We start from the raw sequence: 20,015 nt of genomic DNA, 5'->3' as shown, positions 1-20,015 counted from the left end.
CAAAAGAATTGTGTGAACTTTTCTCCTCTATTTTGAGCACTTTGAAATGTGTTACTTTTTTTCCCCCTGAGGTGTATGTCAAGGAATTAAGACCACATCAGAATACTTATTTTCCAGTTTCCAGTTGTTGCTTTAGAGTCAAGAAGGTGGAAGGAGTGGAAATGAAGAGACTTTATTCTGACAAACAACTGGCCTTGTCGATTGTTAATAGGCTCGCAGCATTGTACTTAGATCTGAAAGGGACCTTAAAGGTCATCTAAGACAATCACCTCATTTTATGGATGAAAAGACTGAGACTCAGAGAGAGACTTTCCCAATAAAGAAGAAAGAAATGGCAGAGTGGCAATTTAAATCCACATTCCCTAACTCCAAATCCTGTGCTCTTTCCACTCACTGCTTCACATTGCTAGAAAACCGTAAATTTATCTGCGCGAAAGTTCTCCCTCTGACCCCCACCCCCTTCATGGGATAGTTTTAGATCTGAGATAGGCTTATTCATGAACTTCTTGAACAGTGCCATGGGATTTTAATTGGACATTGTTTTTGCAATTGATGTGAAGTCATCAGACTATTTTAATGGATTCGTTTTCATGAAGCACGCAGAGCAGATAATAGTCAACAATTACGTTACCTCTCTACATCCACCTCTCTACCAACTTTGACTTGTGTTTCCTATATCACCAGAGTCATCTCTTGATGCATTTACATGGTACCTTTATCACTGTTGTATCTAAATACCCAGACAGTCTGATTAAGTTATTTCCAATTACCTTAGTAAAGGAAAATGAGAGATTCTACTCTGTCTCCTCAATGCTTTTGCCATCCCTGTGCAGAAGGTAAAAAAGGCTAGGAAGGTCTAACATGAAAGCAGTTTTCTATGCCTTGCCTTCTAGGATTTAGGGGAAGGCTCTGGCAAAGAAGGTGAATTTTGCAGCATCTCCTCAAGATGGTGATGATGAGATTCTCTAGGCTTTGTTGCAGGTGGCAAATCCCTTTTGTTGAGGGGCTGCCGCAGCATGTTCCTAGCCTAGGCATGAGCCTAGCCATGACAGATTGGGCCTCTGTTCCTAGTCTCACCTCTGGGTAAATCACTTCATCTCTTTGCCTGTTTCTCCATCTGTAAAGGAGGGATTATGCTTCCTATTTCTTTGCCACACAGGAATAGTATGAAGATCAGTGAGAAAATGCTTGGGAGTTCTTTGAGGGGAAAGACCTATACAGTGGACTCTTGATAATTGTGTCCATGGGGGCCAAGGGATGGGAGGGAGAGGAGGAATGAGGCTAAAGTAAAACCCTAGACAAGTCATCTCCTAACCTCATTTCAGTCACCTCCTCGATTTTCTGACTCTTTTAAGACTACTTCCATGGAGTATCGGGTGGGCAGAGGCAAGGGTGTGACAAGACACTGCTAATGAGTAGTGGAGTAGTTCAAAGTGAAGGAAGGGGGATGATCCGAACCTTTGTAATGAATGGTTTGTTACAGTATTCAATGTTTATTTTCCTAAGTAGTCACACAAATGTCCTATCAACGCATGGCCATCCACTATTGATTCTTCAACAGACGTCACTAAAACAGAATTTCTGTATGGGAAGCATAGTTAGTGCTAGAGATTATTAACATATTACATAACTAAGACCTCAGGGAGCTTGCCCTCTAATGGGGAGAGGGAGAGAATTTTGACCTGTAAGTAAATCAATATAATGCAAGATTGAGAATGGGTCAGTCATAAAAGAGGGCTCAGACAAAGTACTCTAGAAAGGAGGGGTAGAAAGAAGCTTCATGGAGGACGTGGTACATAAGCTGGGCCTTAGTGGAAGAGAAGCGTGGCAACAGGTGCAGATGAGGAGAAAAGGCATACCAGGCATATGCAAATAAGCAAGGACAGTGTGTAGACCATATTAGCCAGAACATAAAGTCCATAAGTGGGAATAATATTATATAAGACTGGAAAGGGAATTTGGAAACCTGGTTGTGGAAGACCCTAAGCTCAAGGTTGAACAGTTTCTATTTTATCCTATGAACAATGGCCAGCCCCTGGAGATTTTTGAGTAGAGGAGCGATATGTTCAAAATTGCTTTAGAAAGATGATTTTGGCAGCTATATAAAATATGGATTGGAGTAAGGAGAAATTAGAGATAGGAACATCACAGGAGCAACACAACAGGAACCTATTATAATAGTCTAGGAGAGAGGTAATGAGCACCACTGAATGCTGAGTCAGGGTCATTGGGAGTCCAGGTAGGCCTTGGAGGAAGAGGTAACATAGAGGATTGGAGACTGTTATTGTCACTTTGTTTTTTTCTCCTTTAAAGTTTGATCAAAAGAAAAGAGAAGAAAGCATGGAAAGAGAAGATGGCCAGGCCTCGAAGGCATTCAGTCTTATTCTAAAGGGACTGTAGGAGTCTTCAGAGCACCAGATTTAAGAGTCACTGTCAACTTTGTGTTCAAAATAATTAGTTCAATTGTCTTTCAGGCCAAGTGCGCAGCACCTTTTGAAGCAACTTTTGAAGTAGTCAATTAGTTGCCTGGTCTCTTCTGTTCCTTATGTTTCCACCTGTAAAATGAGGGTTAATCCTCCTCATGCCCCCACCATTTTTTTTTCTTTACCTCATGAGACTCACCAGAATAATTTGAGCCTAGTTATTAGTATCATAACCCTCTGCTAAAATGAGACTGAGAAAGGAGATCCTATTTAATAATAGTTAATTGAAAATATTATACATAAAAAGTGGATGGCAATTTCTGTCTGCCCTTTAAAAATACTTTGTATTCCAAAGAACTCAATAGTGCTCTCTTCATTGAGCAAGTAATCTTCACAAATAGGTAGGACACAGGCATTATTATCCCTCTGTATTCAGGCTTTAAATGTCGGCACTTACTATTCCAGGTCCCTCCTGAGACCTGTGACCATTAGTTTCAATCTTAGCCTCTTGTCTTTGTTCTCTCCTCAGAAGGGTGGTATTCTTAGTGTCTGGCATGAGTATTTGTCAGGGGAAAGCTTTTGAAATGGAGCTTCTTAAGAGTGGAACCCAGGCCGACTGGTTCCATTTTAGGTATTCTGGCCTACCCAATCATCCATCCATTTACTCACCTTCTTATGTGCTCACTGTATACACAGCACAGGATCAGACATTGTGAAAGGGTGCTGATGAAGGATGTTATAGCTTCTATTTTCAAGGAACGGATAGTGTTCTTAGGGAGACCAGACAGACACAAGAAATGATTTAAGAATACAGACAATTACTAAAATGCAAAATTGAAGATTTCTTAAAAAAGAAGAACCTTTTGTTGGGGCTTAAAGGGAGTACTGAGGATTGCTTGGTGGAAAGGAGGTGGAAGTTCTAATCAGGGCTGGCAGAATGAGCAAACTCAATATAGAGGACATAATGGAAAGAGGCACTGGATTGAGATGGGAAAATCTGGGTTTACATTCGGGCTCAGCCTCTCACTAACATGGATGTGCATGTGCATGTGTAATGGCACCCTTTTCTGAGTAATACATTTAAATAATTGAAGGAAATGCTAAATTTCAGTTAGAGATTAGTGAAGATAAAAATGTATTTATTTCCCACCCATGCTCATGGACCCCCTGATATCTATTCACAGATCTCCTGGGTCTGTGGACCCCTAAGTGAAGAACTCCTGGATGTATAAAGTCCCTGCTAGCTCTCAATCTATTATCTTGTAATCCTAGGGGAACTATCAAGCTATAAGTATGTGGCAGTATTATGAAAAAAGCATCTAGCCTTGAGAAAGAGTAGGAGTAATGATCCAGTTATATTGGTAAAAATAGCCATTATCCAAATCATTGCTAAAAGCATTCAGCAACACAGTGACAAGTACAGATTCCTGGGGCCTTGAATGCTAGCCTGAACCATTTAGATTTGATCTGCTAACAATAGGGAGCCATTGTAGGATCTTGAGGCAGGAGTGGTATAATGAAGCCAGTGTTTGAGAAAGATTATTCTAGCAACAGGGCAAAGAGGGAGTGAGAATAAGGAAAACAGGGGGCAAGGAGACCAACCACAGAATGAGCTGATATGAGCCCTGCCATATGCATCAGCTTCTGGAAGGACCCTTCATCCTACCATGCTTGTAATTCCAACACTCGCCACTAGAATTGTGCTGAAAATTTCAGGAGCTACAGTACTAAAAAAAAAATAGACTTATGTCAAGATGCATGTTGAGATAATACTAGGACTACCTATTATTTTCAATAATAATCAATAATATCTAAAATAATATTAAATTGGGGAGGGGGACTTCCAAGTACCGTGGCCCAAATCTTTACTCCCTCTCAAGTTCTAATATCCTATAATGTTGAATCCTTTTATTAAATGAATATAATTTCCTATTTATTTGATATTATTCTTTGGTTATAAAAAAAAAAAAGCTGTACAACTCCATGTTGTTTTTCTGTCTGCAGCATTAGTGGCACTTCTTTTTTGCTCCACTGCTGTACCTCAGGGTCCTCGTATATGCATTTATTTTAATGGTGTTTGTGTGGCTCTGCTGTATTTTGATGCCACGTCCATAAGAATAATAAATCCTTGAGCTTATTCACTCCTTTATTTCCAATTGTGTTTCATAATGCGCTGATATTTCCAGGCTAATCTTGCCCAACTATTGAGTGATTCTCGGGACCGAAATAAACATCTGGGAGAAGAAATTAAAGAACTTCAGCAGAGACTTGGAGAAATACAGGGGGACAATAAGGTACTGTAAGAGCATTCCCATGTGATTGCAGGCTGGAGTTTTATGTTCAGCACATCTGAAAAATGTAACCCTGTGTTTGTTGGGAATTTGTTTATAGATTTTACATTTGCAATGAAAATTCACCATTTAGCATTTCTTATCTTTATTACATTCCTTTTTTTTTTTTCCTGTGTGCCTTCTGTGTTACTTGAAAATATTGTCATAGCCCAGTTCAAAAGTTTCATTATGTTCAACTTGGTGGTGAAAGAACAGCTAGCGAGGGCAAAATAAAATACAAATGCCATACTTGGGTACTTGGTCTCTCCCTCTCTGTCTCCCTCCCCCCTTTACAAATAATGGATTTGTGGCTCAGATGATTCGGAATTATTCACATTCAGCTTAGAATTTTAAGCAGTCATCCTACTAATTATGTTCACATAACCAATTTATTTTATTGCTAAATTTGGCAATTTGTATGGAGCGTTGCTCAAAATCCACTGCTCGGCATTAATCAAACTCCCCTGTTGGCAACGTTAATTATAAAATATGAACTCATAAACTCCAAACTAAATTGTGCGCTCACAGTCCTAGCTAAAGCTGTGCACAAAAGTACAATTGAAAAAGGGTGTGTTTGTGTGTGTGTGTGTGTGTGTGTGTGTGTGTGTGTGTGTGTGTGTGTGTGTGTGTGTAAGCTATTGAAGTCTAACTGACCCCCCAAATAATAGCCCTCTTTGCTGGGATAGCTTCGATTTCTAGCCCATGCCAAAGGCAACCTTTTCATCAGGTGAAAATCTTGGTGTTTGTTTTCATAAAATTATCTTCAGATAGGTTTTTGGTGAGATCTCACCTATAACATCAAATTCCTGAACAGATAATGCTTAGAGGCCTAATTTGGGGGAAGTTGTATGCATATATAACCTGAGGAGAATGTGGCCCAGGTTATAGACCAGCATTCTTTAAATGGTCAGGATTCCGAGTGTAAGAGGCTAGATCTGGGAAAGGACATTCTGTGGGGCAATTTTTTTCATATTAACCCTTTCAGTTATCTCTTACCATGTCTGTGCCCCAGTCCCATTGTCAAACATGACTTTGTGGCTTAGCTATAAAGTGAGAATCCAAGATTATGTTGTAACTCAGGAAAGAGAGAGAAGACAAAAACAAATCACAGCCCCCAGAAAGAGAGAGAGAGAGAGAGAGAGAGAGAGAGAGAGAAGGAAAGAGAGAGAGAAAGAGAGGGGGGAGAGAGAGAAATATCGGCACTCATATTTAAACAAAACAAAACCAAAAACAAACCTCCTTTGTAATTAAAATGCATACACATATGTATAACTATAAAAAAAATCTGGTTAAGATAAAAAGCTGGACATACTGGTCCTGGAATGTTAGATAAATGCATTTTAAAAAATCATTTATTTCTGTGATAATATAGGGATTTGCTTGATAGTAAGAGCAAGGTATCCTTAATAACAGAGCAAAGCTTTCCAGAGATTTGAAAAATGTATAAAGGACAAAACACAAAAACAGTTCCTGGACAGAATATAACTGAATATATTTTGTCATGCTGCTTCTCCTTTACCATCATTTGCCAGTATTTCTTTTATATTTTATTTCCTTTTTTTTTTTTTTAGTTTTCTCAATCAATTATTTATGTTTATTATTTTCTGCCTCACTTTTCCTCTTTCTGCCCCTCCTCCTTTTATTATTCCTTCCTCCTGGTCTGTGTGGGTTGGAGCTTACATATATGGGCATATTTAAAGAATTTGGGGGTGATGTTGGATTTGTTTCGGGAGGTACGAGGAAGGGTATATAATAAAAGGTAAGACCTTCTTTCACATTGTTTGCCCTTCGGATCCTCCTTTCACTTGCTGGCTACATTTATCAAATTTTTTACCTCAGGGTAGGAATTTCATGACTCATATTCATGGGTTGAGAAGCAATTAACCTGCCAAAGATACAGTGAGAATGTTATAATCTTTAGCAGACCCCATGTACCACTCCTGCCTCCTTTTCCCCCAAACTGAACACAATTAGACCTCAGAATTTTTTTGATTCTTATTTGCATCTAAAATGATAGGTCTGGTTTTTATTTTAAGTTCCATGTGATGTGAGAGTCACAGACTCCCCTTGAGTCCTCAGTTTTAAACCACACATAAGGCCAAATTAGTCATTTGGTAATGGACAGCAGCATTGACTCAGAATTTAGAAGTCCAGAATTGAAAGGTGGTCCAGTTAGAGCAGCAGTAAAGGGCTGAATAAATCTTGAGGTTACAAACCAGCCTATCAGCCACTACTGGGTGTTTAAACAGTACTTGCTGGCTTCACTTAACTTGCTTATTCTCCCTTAAGGTGGATAGCAGTAGAAAAGTCTTTTGTGGGGGAATGATGGAATTGGTCAGTCCATTACAGTGTGGAGATATATAATTCCAAAGGTTTGGCCAGCCCAACTAGTTGAAGCTAGTCTGGGGACCTTGAGAAGTTTCTTAGGACTGAAGGAACTTCTTTGGATGAACCAGAGAGATCAAGGGGTCAAAGAGCCCACTCATGGAATGGTTCGAGCTAGTTAAACTCAAAGATACTAAAGTAAAGTGTTGTTGGAAATAGTTCTCCCCTCCAATTGGAACCCAAAAGACTTCATGCATTATTTTATGGGTGGTTGTTAAAACAGCAGATTTTTATCTCAGCTTTGCCATTTTAACTGATGACCCTTATCTATATTTTGGGAAGCACAGATTCTCGATGTTAAGTACATTTAAAAAATAAGGTGATGGAAAATTACTTGCCTTGGATATTTTAGGGTAGACTAATTTTTCCATTTGTTCAGCTAGAGCCTTGTAACCCTACAAGCCATAAAACATCTCCAAACAGCCTCTTGAAAGATTTGTTGTCCCCTTTGCTTACTTACAAGCAGTTCTCATGAGAATAGGGGTCTGGAACTTAGGGAGTTACCCATGACTGAACACCATTTACCATCAACTCAGACTTCCAAGAAGGATTTGGGGTGCAGCACTAGTGCGGGGGCCCTTCCTCATCCCTATTGCATGCCATGAGGTAAACAGAAATCTAGTTAGGCACCACCTCCTTCCTTGAAAGCTCTTCCTCTTCAAAGGTTAATGAGGAAACACGAGGCTGACTCCTCAGCTAAACGTGGATTGTAACCTCCACAAATCACAACAGGGAAACCTTTCTGTGAATTGCCAAGGGCATTGTTCAGAAAGAAAGAGCTATTATGGGAAAGGCCAAAAGCCCCAACTTCCAGAAGAAACCTAAGAGGAGTCTGTAGATACAGAATAGGTATATTATGGTACTGTATACGGTGGCCACCCTATCTAGTTACTTGCCTCGTACTTTCTAATCTACCAGGTTGCATTGTGAATAAAAGTATGGAATATAGAGCGAGACATGATTTGGGAGAATGCCCATATGCTGAGAAGAGCTAGTTTGGTACTTCCTAATCTCCTCGTTACTAGAGTGAAATGTGGGATGGCAAAAAAAAAAGAAGCAAGACTTGAGAGAATGGAAACACAAGGGGTAATATAGGTCCAGAGGGTCACAGGCATTCATTTGAGAACCACTAGGCAGGAACGCTACATCTCTGGGTTTTTCTGATGAATGAGTCTTTGCATTCTTTTTGCCCTGTAGTAGAACACTGAAATATAGACATCCATCTTGGAATAGGAGTGAACCTATGCAAGTTGTCCACCAAAGGTTTGGAAGGTTTCATTTTTCTTTATTGATTTCAATTTGTTGACCCAAATATAAGTGAAATTGGAAGGCACAGTGTTGTTCTCTTTAGTTAGCAGCATAAAGGAAGCAGTGAAATTGGGAACTAACCAGGCACTAGCAGGTATAGACCAACTTCTTCATCACCCTTAACGCTGTTGTCTTCTCTATGGTTTTTCCTCTGCCTGGCTGCTTTTGAGTTTGGGCCCCTGAAACTGTGTATGCATTTAATGCCCCTCTTACAGAATATGCACTTAATAAGCTATACCAGGAGAGGCAAGTAATGTGCTGATAGAGACAACTCAAAGTTGTCTATCCTGTGTCTTTTCTTTTTAGTTTTTTTTTTCCCTTTAGTTTAAAGATTGTGGCATTTTGGTGCAGAATTCCAATAATCCAATATTGAGTTTGCAAAAGCCAGAAGATGTAAGCATTAAGCCTCTGACAATGTCATACAAGATTTTCTTTGCCAGCTTTTGTGAATTTAAATTTAGCTGTTGTGATAATGCATAAACATAGTGTTTTGCATTTAATAATGAGCTTTATATTGCACCAGCTGACAGTCTTTAAATGTCCATGATTTTATTGGATATTGGCGCAGTAAAGTGATAGTAGAGTGGTACTTTATTGACGTGGGGCTCTCTGATTGGCTTAGAAAGTAAACCAATTAACTAAAAACCAGGAGCCAATAACGGGGGTCCAATGGGAGTACAAATGACTAATTAAAATATAGTTTGTTAAAATAGTACTCAGCTGTAGATGTTTGCAATGGCCCTGGGGTTATATTCAGAGAGTACCTTGTAAGTAGTTTCACTATTAGTTGTAAAAGATATTAAGGTTTTCTAGCCTGCATGAAGCCTGAAAGACACACTTTGATGAAAATAGAGGTCACTTTACGGTACCATATAAATTAATTACAAAATGCTGAAATAGACAATGAAAAGACCACCTTCTCCTTCCCATCTTACATTATCTAACTTGTTTTCCTCTAGGGACATGTGATTATGAGCCACAGGCAATGCAGAATTAGTTGAGAAATATTTTGCCCTGACTGGTTAAATATCTTTAAGTGTTCTATAATACCATGCCTAACTTGAATTCAGTCTTAGTAGATGTGCTTAAGGTAGAAAATGTCCCCTCAGTTCCAACATCACTTACAGCATATTGCAGTTCTTGAATATTTTATTATAGGACAATAGATCTAAAGCTGGAAAGAACCTCAGAAGCCTCTTAACCCAATTTTCTCATTTACTGTTCAGGAAAATTAGGCCCAAGGAGGATGAATGACTTGTCTAGGGTTGTTTTGATAGTAGACTATGCATTTGGGATTCCCAGGTCTCTTTACTCCATTGTCAATATTCTTTCCAATATCACCTAGTGACAAAATTACATTTTTCATGTGAACTTTGTTTCATCTTCCATTGTCAAGTACAGCCATTCAAATACATGGACAAGAGCAGAATAAAGGAAAAAATGAGTAAGCAAGATGAATTTTTTTTAAAAAAAGAAGAGATTATAAATGATTGTACAAGTTTGTTAACCTCACCCTAAAAGATGTGAATATTGACTCTAGCATTGTGGTACCAGCCTTATCCTTCTTTCTGTAATCCTTTGTGATCCTCTTTAAAAATCCTGTTTTCTGATGGAGGGTTGACTCAAATAGACGGATGGTTTTTTTTCCCTGAACAAAGTTGTTCAGACTTTTCAGTTAAAAAAATGAAAACGTAGACTATGAAAATAAAGCAACCTTCAGATTGCCCACTTAAAACGTATGGAAATAGAGAAATTACAGTTATGAGAGTAACATGAGCTCCTATGGGATCACATTTGCTGTTTGAATGTGATTCAGTAAAACAAAATAGTACATTTGGTGGGAGTATGGGCTGGGGGAGAGAGGAAAAGAGGGGTCATGGGGGAGAAGTTAAGGCAGACAGAGTGAGAGTAGCATTGACATAAGTTAAAATGGTATTGATTTTATTTTAAGTGGACAATTCTTCTGTTTAAAATTCCATCTGGAATATCATGAGAGTCTAGGAATTTAGATTTTTTTACCCAGGGGCATTGGCTATTGGCGATCTTCTTTAAATTAGTGGTGTCCGTATCCAGATTTTTCAAAGCAAACTGACAAGAATCCAGAGGAAAGGAACAAAGGAACGTAGAGGAGTGGCCAATAGAGCAGTGTGAAACTTGCCTAGTGCAGCATCTGACAGAGATGAACATGTTATAAATGCTTTCCAAGGCTGGGCACACTTCAGGTGTGCTGCTGTAACAGCCCTAGACAGGTGCTGCAGGGAGTGGGAGCTGGAGCATGAGGAGGGGATAGATACCTGCGTTCTGGTTGCTAAGGATAATTCTTCACATTTGTATGATGCTTTCTCTTTCTCCAAGCACTTTCACACACATTATCTCATTAAATCCTCACAGCTACCCTGGGAAATAGGTAGGGTAGCTCTAATAATAGTTATGTTAATAGTAATAAGACCTCAATAAAAGTGATTGGTGTAGCACTTTCAACTTTATATGAAGTACTTTCCAATCTTTTATTTAATTCAGTCATCACAACAGCTCTATGGAGCCAGGCCAATTGACAGATGTGGAAACTGAGGCCCCAAAGAAGTCAAATGTCTTACCCATTATGTCACTGACAGAGTAGCACTAGAAATCAAGTTCACATAATCGGAGGAAGTACTTTTTTTCCCAAAGATATTGCTGTACTCTTGTGTGAATACAGCATACTTCATTTTAGCTAACCAGGAGTCTTAGAATAAGGGGGAATCTTTGGGCTGTGTATGTATGTCATGAGCTGCCTGGCTGCTACTAGATTATAAACTACTTAAAAGCACTGTGTTACCTAATCTTTGTTTTCCCACCATGTAACACAGTGGCTTACATATAGGAGATACTTATTAAAAGTGGCTTACCTGTAGGAGACACTTATTAAAAGTTTGTTGAATTGAATTTTAGATTCTAGGTTAGAAAGTGGTTTTTTTGGTAGGCATTTTTAAGTGGGCATTATTGCTTACACTATACCAGTAGGGTTGACATAATGAGAAAGATTGGCATTTGGCTGCTACTTTCTCTATCTTGAGTTGCTAAAGGAAGGGTTGGAACTCACAAAAACAAAGACACACACACACACACACACACACACACACACACCAGGGAAGCTGGCCATTTGTTCAAGTTAACTATAGATGCAACAAGCACTTTTTTCACTTGTTCTCCAAGAAAAATTGAGTTGTGGGCTGCCAAGTATATGAATGAGATCGCACCATCCCCTGGAAAGTACCCCTGCCTTGCCAGTCTGGGATTTTGGTCTCACCTGTTTCGTAGAGGCTGACTAGTCCCCAACAACCACATCAGTCACGTTTCAGACCCAACTAATAATGTGGCTGTGACTAACTTGACCTTCTCTTTTAAAATAACCATTTTAAGTAGTCAGTACTTGAGTTTTAATAGCCAATATTGAGTGCACATTAAACATCAAATGATTGTTGACATATTGATTGAGCCCTAATAGCCATGCAAGTTTATGAAAGATGGTTCCCTTACCTGGCTGTCAGGCTTCAATGAACATGTTTAATAATTAATTGGCATTAAGCAAACATAAGCATCTGAATCTAAATTGAGTGTTCAATGAAGCATATTTCACTCAGCTGAAACTATAGTAACATATTATTTAAAGTCCAGGCTGTCGGTTTAACTTTTCACATAATAAGAAGTACTGTGTTTTTCTAAAGGTATTACTGGTTCAATTGTACTCTTGTGTGACTAGAGCATACTTCATTGTACAATGAACAAGGCTATCAGAGAGACTTAGAGTATGTATGTATATCTCTGTGTGTGCGTTTAGTAACATATATATGTATATCTCCATATTGTATGCAATTACACTCATGTTTGAGACTGGTTCAATGATCAGACCCAAAGAAAAGTCAGCTTGGAAGAAGGTCTTTAGTGGACTGCCAAGCGCTCTGTCCTTGGCTCTAGGCTGTTCAATATTTTTATCAATGACTTGGATAAAGGTAGAGACGGCTTTGCCAATGATATGAAACTAGAAGAGAGAGCTAATGTCTTGGATGACAGAGTTACGATTCCACAAGACTGCAATAACTAGAACATTGGGCCAAATCTAAGGGGAAATGTAAAGAAACTTCTCAAATATGCAGTAAAGGAACATGACTGGATATTAGTTCACTCACCAAAATTTTATCTTTTGTTTTTTAATGGGTTGTAAGTTCACTATGAGTAAACCATGTTATCTGAAAACCAAAAGCAGCTGAAGTAGTCTTAGGCTAAATTAAATGAATCTGAGTGTCCAGCACTTGGGAGGGTTCTGCTATATTCTGCACTGGTTAGATGTTGTCTAGGGTGCTCTGTTCAGTTCTTGGTATAAGTTGGAGAACATTCAAAGGAGGATGTCAAGGTCACAGATGAATAGGAGCATCTCTTTAGAGGATATCTCTTCCAACCCTTTCTTTTATAAGTAAGGAAACTGTGGCGCAGAGCACTGTCCAAGGTCATCAGGCAGCAAGTAACAGAGCTGGGATTTGAATGCAGATTTTTCTGACTGAAGCCCAGCATTCTTTCTCCTTCACCAAGCTGCCTCTGTGAGGTTTGTTGGAAGGAGCTGTGGTGTTTAATCGTGGAGTAGAAGAGACTCACAGGAGACATAACAGCTGTCTTCAGGTATTTGAAGGGCTTCTTTGTCAGAGGGGTTAGATTTCTTCTGTTTGGACCGAGAGGATAGAACTAGGGCTGAAATCTGCAAAAGATAAAAAGAGAGGCTTACTATAAGGATAAACTCCCCAACAATTAAGGTTTTCCAAAAGCCAGAAGGATCACATCAGTAGGCAATGGGTTTCCTATCACTTGTGGCCATTAAGCAAATATCAGCTGCTTACTTGTCATGAATGCCGTTGAGGGGATCCTTAGTCAAATATGGGCTGTCCTAGATCATGAGTGGGGAAATCCATGACCTTGAGGCCTTCTAGGTCCTTGGGCATGACCTTTTGACTGAGTCAAGTTTTACAGAACAAATCTTTTTATTAAGGGGACTTGTTCTGTGAAGTTTGGATTCAGTCAAAAGGCTGCTCTTGAGGACCTAGAGGGCCACACATGGCCTCAAGGCTACAAGTTCCCCACCCTTGTCCCAGATGGTCCATTCTCTTTCACTAAAGTCTTACTCTAATCTTCATTTTGAGATCAAGGAGACTCGAGGTTTTTGAAGATTAATGTCAATGGAGGACGAACTCTGGTGGGTCCTACCAAACTGAACAGGTTTGGAGCATGGACTCTGCAACAGGCTTTGTATCTCTCCTTTGAAAATCAGATTGGCTATGTTCAAAGATTCTCATCTCAAGAAGATTGTTACTTACAAGAGTGTGGAGTACCCACATCATCAAAACCAAGGAGTCTTCAAAATATATGTGCAAGAAGCGCACTTCTGCTATGTGTAATGTTCTACAACAGGCTGGTGGAAAACAGTAGATGAGGTGGCTAATACTCTGTATTTAGTACTAATTCAAACATTAGAAAAATCATCCTTCAGGCTGAACATATTAAGTTGTTAGGGGATCCTCTCCAGGCATCCTGATCTCTTTCTTCATCTCCTTCAGATGGTTCTGGAGGAGAGTGGTGACTTGGCATAGACCTCCCTCACTTAAATCCAATTCATGTACAAATCATGACATCACCTTCCTGATATCGTGGGCCTCTTTGAGAAGGAAGGACAAATGACCATGAAAACAGTGACAGCAGCAACGTTAAGTTGCCAAGTCAGTCCTAAAGATGAAACCTCCTGATGGCTGAGCTTTTGTCCTTCTTTGCTGGGAACCAGGCCTCTCCCATGCAACTGCCTGGCGATCTCTATTCCAAGCCACATGGGTTCCAACTATCATCTTTCTATCTCTCCCAACTAAACACTTGGAGCCTACCCCCAGGATACCAGGGCCTGCCTAGAACCAGTCCTCAATATCACTTCCTGGCCATTTCTACCTCCTCCCTCTCTTTCCCACCCTCCCCCTGAAAGTATTGCCCTCTTTAATTAGAATGTAAGCTATGGAGAGAGCACCAGGCCTGGAATCAGGAAAACTCAATTTTCTGAGTTCAAATCTAGCCTCAGACACTTACTAACTGTGTGACCCTGGGAAATTCACTTAATGCTCTGTGTCTCAATTTCTTCAACTCTGAAATATACTGGAGAAGAAAATGAAGATCTCCAGTATCTTTGCCAAGAAAACCCCAAATGGGGTCAATGGGGACATGTCTAAAACAAGTGCACAGTAATTTGTTTTACTCCTTGAGGAGTATTGTATTTGAATCCCCAGGTTTAACACAGTGCCTTGCACAAAATAAATAGTTAATAGATGCTTTATCTGTACTGCAAAAAAAGAGAGATGAAACCACTCAATCAGAAGCATGCTCATACCTCAACTGAATACCGTCTAGTCAGTAGCTTGGATATTATCTAACTGTTCAGAATTGTGGGAGACTTGTCCTTCTATGGAATATTGTCTGTATGTAATTGTGATTTCATTGTAAGGGAAGCAACTTGCAGCCCCTAAAATGAAGTCCTTTTGAGAAGAAAAAAAAAGCTGTCTTTAGAAGAAGCCAGAGTTTTCTTTTTCTTCTAAACAAATAAGCTTCTATCACGCGCACACACACACAATATATGTGGTGTGTGTATATATATATGTGCGTGTGTGTGTGTGTGTATATGTACGTATGTATGTATATAAAACATATCCTGGCAAATTAAAGGGAACTCAGGAAAGTGGAGAAATGCCAAATGATAAACAAACACAGGAAACTGGGCTTGAAAAGACGGAAAAGGAATGTTTAAAAATCCCAAACATGTAAGCTTATAATAAAACACAGTGCAGTGACTACATAAAGAATTTTTGGAATTCACAGAGTGTATTTGCTACAGCTTCACAGAATAGGCAGCAGCTCTCAGCTTCCTCTGGGCTTTAGCTTAGAGCCTTGACCTCTAGCAAACAAATTGCCATGTTTTGGATTTCCCAAACTCCACTGCCTTTTACTGTGTTTGGATCAAACTTGTTTGTGCATTGATGTCACAGTCCAGCAGTACTAAACAGTAAAACACAGCTAATGGAGAGAGGCAAATAAAATGCCTCCATGAAAATGAAGAGCCATTGTTAGTTGGTGAAAATTTTATATTATTATTGTTTCTCTTTTGTAATCAAAATGCAAATATTTCAGATCTTCATGTTTTATTTTGGGATTTTATTCCATATTTATTTGCTTATTTGTTGAGTGTATAAGTAAGATTACAACAATAAAAAAGGAAATATTAGAAATCATAAAAATGAAGAGAACTCTTTCCCCAATCAGCAGTTATTTAGAGTTCATTGAAGCTGCTTTAATCTCACCTCTGTCGAGGTGGGGATGCTTAATAGCTCTTATTTGACATTTCTTTATTTCTGACCATCTCCATCCTACCTCTGGAGTCCTCTGCTCTAAGAACAGCCCCTACTGATTAAGCAGAGAAATCATGTTACCTGAAGAGTCAGATGATGTTAGAGATTTGTGTTTTGGGAAAGAAATGCCTTGCCAACTCTCTTTGACTTTTGATGGTCCTGGAAATATGACAGAGGAAGAAACTGAGGATCAGAAATATTGATACCTTTGTAGCAGAGTTAGCTGAGATTTCTAGCCAGATATTCTGAATCTAAATCTAGTGCCCTTTCTTGTTGTTGTTCAGTTGTATCCAATTCTTTGTGACCTCGTTTGGGGTTTTCTTGGCAAAAGATACTGAAATGTTTTGCCATTTCCTTCTTCAGCTCATTTTACAGATGAGGAAACTGAGGCAAACAGGGTTAAGTGACTTGCCCAGGGTCACATTGTTAGTATGTGTCTGAAGCTGGATTTTAACTTAGATCTTGTTACTACACTACAATTCAGTGAATAAGACTTGGTTTTCTCCTTATCCTAATCACTGACTTTCCTTTCTGGATGATGGGAGATTTGTTTTATTTCTCTGTCCTGATCAAACTTTCTGGCATGTTCTGAAGTTTATTTGAAGAAATATTTTGCTTTTTTTGTTTTACATCATAGTACTTGATTAACTCTTCGCTCCCTCATTCCTCTCTATCAAACCTTTCCTTATAACAAAGAAAAGTAGTTGATCAGAAATACCTTATACAGTGACAATGTACACAGTACTTTGCCTTAGTAGTCTCTCCACCTCTCTATAAGAGGAAGGAGGTATATTTTATTGTGCAGGCACATTATTGATCTTTCAACAGGGCACACTTTATAAAGTTTCTGCTTTGGTGCTGATCTTCTAATTTGAATATGTTCAATCACTCTCTCTCTCTCTCTCTCTCTCTCTCTCTCTCTCATGCAAACCACAGCTGCTACGGATGACGATAGCAAAACAGAGACTAGGTGATGAAGAAATTGGGGCCCGCCATTTTGCAGCCCATGAACGAGAGGACCTGGTTCAGCAGCTCGAGAGAGCTCGGAAACAGGTAATCATGTATAGACACTGGCTGGTGGGGGATGTGTCCACTCTTGGCAGAGACGGAAAGAAAAGCATATTCTCCATTGTCTCTCAGAATATGTTATATATCCACGTAAATGATGGGAGTGGGGGCAATATAAATTGTATTTCACACTTCTACACTTGCCACTATATGCTCTCCTCCAGCCTTGCCAATAGAGGCTTTCATTTCCAGTTTCCAGCAGGTTTGTTGTCTAATACAGGAATTACCAATCACTAATTACTTGCAGTAGACTTCGCATACTATTGTTATAAACACAACTGGCAACTTTCCCTCTTGGGACTGCTCAGGGAGGAAATAAAATGTGACAAACCAGCTTAAATTTGCAAGTTTGGGCTGAAATGCTGAGCGATGCACCTTCTACCAAGTCTCAGCGGGCGGAGGGCCCTAGTTATGGAACTGCCATGGGACCCTAGACTTCATTTTCCTTCCTGACTAATTGGTTTTGAAGAGAAGGACAAGATTGCTCGATCTGGAGCAGCTGAAAAAAAAGAAGTGGGAGTAGTCTTGTTTGCAAAGCTATGGCTGATGCTGCAAGGGCTAGGACTCTTGGATTTCCTTCCCTCTCTGTTTTGCTAATGCTTGTTGGCAAGGTTGCCTTCCCTTCCTTCTTCCTGGCCTGACTCCCTCTCCTGTCTTGATGATAACAAGACAAGATCAGAGCAGTAGGTCCGTGTTGGTCTGAGCCTTTGCCCCGTTACCCGCTTCATGAATTCCCTAAATGTGAGTCATCCCTGGGCACTGTTGTACTGATGGCAAAGAAATTCAGCCTGAGAAGGGCTTCCCATATTAGGGCATTTGCTTTTGCTTTCAGATTGAATCCCTGGAACATGACCTACAGGCTTCCGTGGATGAGCTCCAGGACATCAAAGAGGAGCGCTCTTCCTATCAGGATAAAGTGGATAGGCTGAACCAAGAGCTCAATCATATCTTGGGTGGTCATGAAAACCGCATCATTGATGTGGATGCCCTCTGCATGGAGAACCGGCAAGTACCTGGGGACCCTTGGATGCTTTAGCTGGATGATAAGAATATCTAATAATTGTAGCTAACATTTACTTAACATAGCGCTTACTGTGTTCCAGGCAACATGCTAAGTGCTTCTTAATTATTGTTTAATTTGACCCTTACCAAAATCCTGGAAGGTAGGTGCTCCCCATTTATGATCCCCGTTTTACAGATAAGGAAAGGATGAACAATAGTTAAGTGACTTGCCCTGGGTCACCCAGCTAGTTAAGTATCTAAGACTGGATTTGAACTTAGGTCTTCCTGACTCCAGGCCCAGGGTTCTATCCATTGTACCACTTCGCTACCCCGGACTGTTGGCCTGAGGTCTGAAATGTGTTTGCAGCCCTAATTATGTTATCATTAAAGCCATGGGGGGAGATAGAGAAAATAAAAAGAAAAGGGAAAAATAAAAACCCACAACCATCTGTGTGGGGAGGTTGAAAGTGAAAGCTACTTGTTATTACAACCAGGAAGGAATAAGGAAAGTAAATTGGGAAATTCCCTGAGCCATTTACTTTCCCTGAGGCAAATCTCAGTGTGAGTATGTGGATGACTGAGTGTTCAGATTGGTGGCTTTCCTTCGTACTTTTACTCCCCAGTGGAATCATCTTAATGAGAACTATGAAAAAAAAAGTGATCTCCCTTAGGTGAGCTCCAGGTAAGGCCTGTTTTAAAGTGCTCTGTGCATTTGGGGCACACTTGACCTCAATGATAACCATTTTCAAAAAGGTCACTAGGATGAAATTCCTCCCTTGATTTTTGTGTTAGTGATCAGGAAGCGGACTTAAAACGATAACAGGGTGTCAGTGAACAGAGAGGAAGTATAGTATGTTAGAAAGGTCTCTTGGCTCTGGTGTCAGAGAGGACCTGGGTTCAGGTCTCACCAACAAGTCACTTAACCTGTTGATTCTCCCTTCCTGACACCTCTCATATATGCCTCCTTCTCTCCTCTGACAGCCACCACCCTTATTACCTCAGACCTAGATCATTCTCCCTTAAGTGTCTTCCTACTCCAATCCATCTTCCAATCAACTATCTAACTGATCTTCCTGGTGTAGGTCAGACCATGTAACCCTCAATGCCCCCCTCACCCCTAGTAAACTCCTTGTTTAGTTGTTTCAATCAAGTTCCATTTTTTTTGTGACCTCATTTGAGTTTTTCTTGACAAAGATACTGGCGTGGTTTGCCATTTCCTTCTCCAGCTCATTTTACAGATGAGGAAACTGAGGCAAACAGGGTTAAATGACTTGCCCAAGGTCATACAGCTAGTAAGTGTCTGAGGCTAGATTTGAACTCAAGAAGATGAGTCTTCCTGACTCCCAGGTCCAATATTCTATTCACTGAACCACCTAACTGCCCCTCAACAAACTCTACTGACTCCCTATTACTTCCAAGATCAAATATAAATCTGATTGGTTTTTAAAAGCCTTCATAACCTCACCCCTTCCTACCTTTTCTCTTCTTATACCTTTCTCTGTTACACATACTCCCCGATCCAGTGATATTGGTCGTCTTGCTGTTTCTTACAGAAGACGTTCCATATCCTGACTTGGTGTGTGTGCCATACCTGGAATTCTCTCCCTCCTGGTCTCTGTTTCCTGCTTCCCCTGGTTTCCTTCAAGTCTCAGCTAAAATCCCTGCAGGAAGCCTTTCCTGATCATCCTTCTTCTACTACATTCCCTCTAAGCTTATTTCTACTTTATCATCTCTGTTGCTTGTTATCTCCCCATTAAGTTGCAAATTCCTCAAGAGCAGGAACTATTTTGGCTTTTCTTTGTATCCCCAGCAATTAGTGTAGTTGCCCAGTATGTAGTAGGTGTTTAATCAATGCTTGTTGACCCGACTTAATTTCCCTGGTTTTCATTTTCTCCATCTGTAAAATGAGGACACTAGACTAAACGATTTCTGAAGTAACTTTGAGCTCTCAATCTATGATCCTATGCTGTTTTTCATTCTCTCTGTTCTCAGTCACTCACTTATTCAATCAATCATTCATTCATTCCACGAACATTTTTCATGCTCCTATCCTGTGTAAAGTGTTGTTCTGGGTGCTGGTTTGATAAACC

At 39.8% G+C, this 20,015-nt stretch overlaps 1 protein-coding gene across 4 annotated transcripts in view; it reads left to right on the top strand.

Moving 5' to 3' along the window:
- The window catches only part of CCDC149 (coiled-coil domain containing 149), a 145,827-nt gene that overhangs the window by 76,655 nt on the left and 49,157 nt on the right, over window positions 1–20,015 (top strand). For 3 of the 4 annotated variants that reach the window (XM_072620383.1, XM_072620382.1, XM_072620380.1), the window contains exons 4-6: window positions 4,610–4,717; window positions 16,792–16,908; window positions 17,756–17,928. In XM_072620383.1, coding sequence (XP_072476484.1) covers window positions 4,610–4,717; window positions 16,792–16,908; window positions 17,756–17,928 — 398 coding nt within the window. The remainder of the gene's footprint in view (window positions 1–4,609; window positions 4,718–16,791; window positions 16,909–17,755; window positions 17,929–20,015) is intronic. The other variant, XM_072620384.1, reaches the window with a different exon arrangement.

Source organism: Notamacropus eugenii, chromosome 6 (assembly GCF_028372415.1).
Source record: "Notamacropus eugenii isolate mMacEug1 chromosome 6, mMacEug1.pri_v2, whole genome shotgun sequence".
NCBI lineage: Eukaryota > Metazoa > Chordata > Mammalia > Diprotodontia > Macropodidae > Notamacropus > Notamacropus eugenii.
The sequence above is the reverse complement of the archived record's forward strand: the minus strand, read 5'-3'. Positions and strand labels throughout refer to the sequence as shown.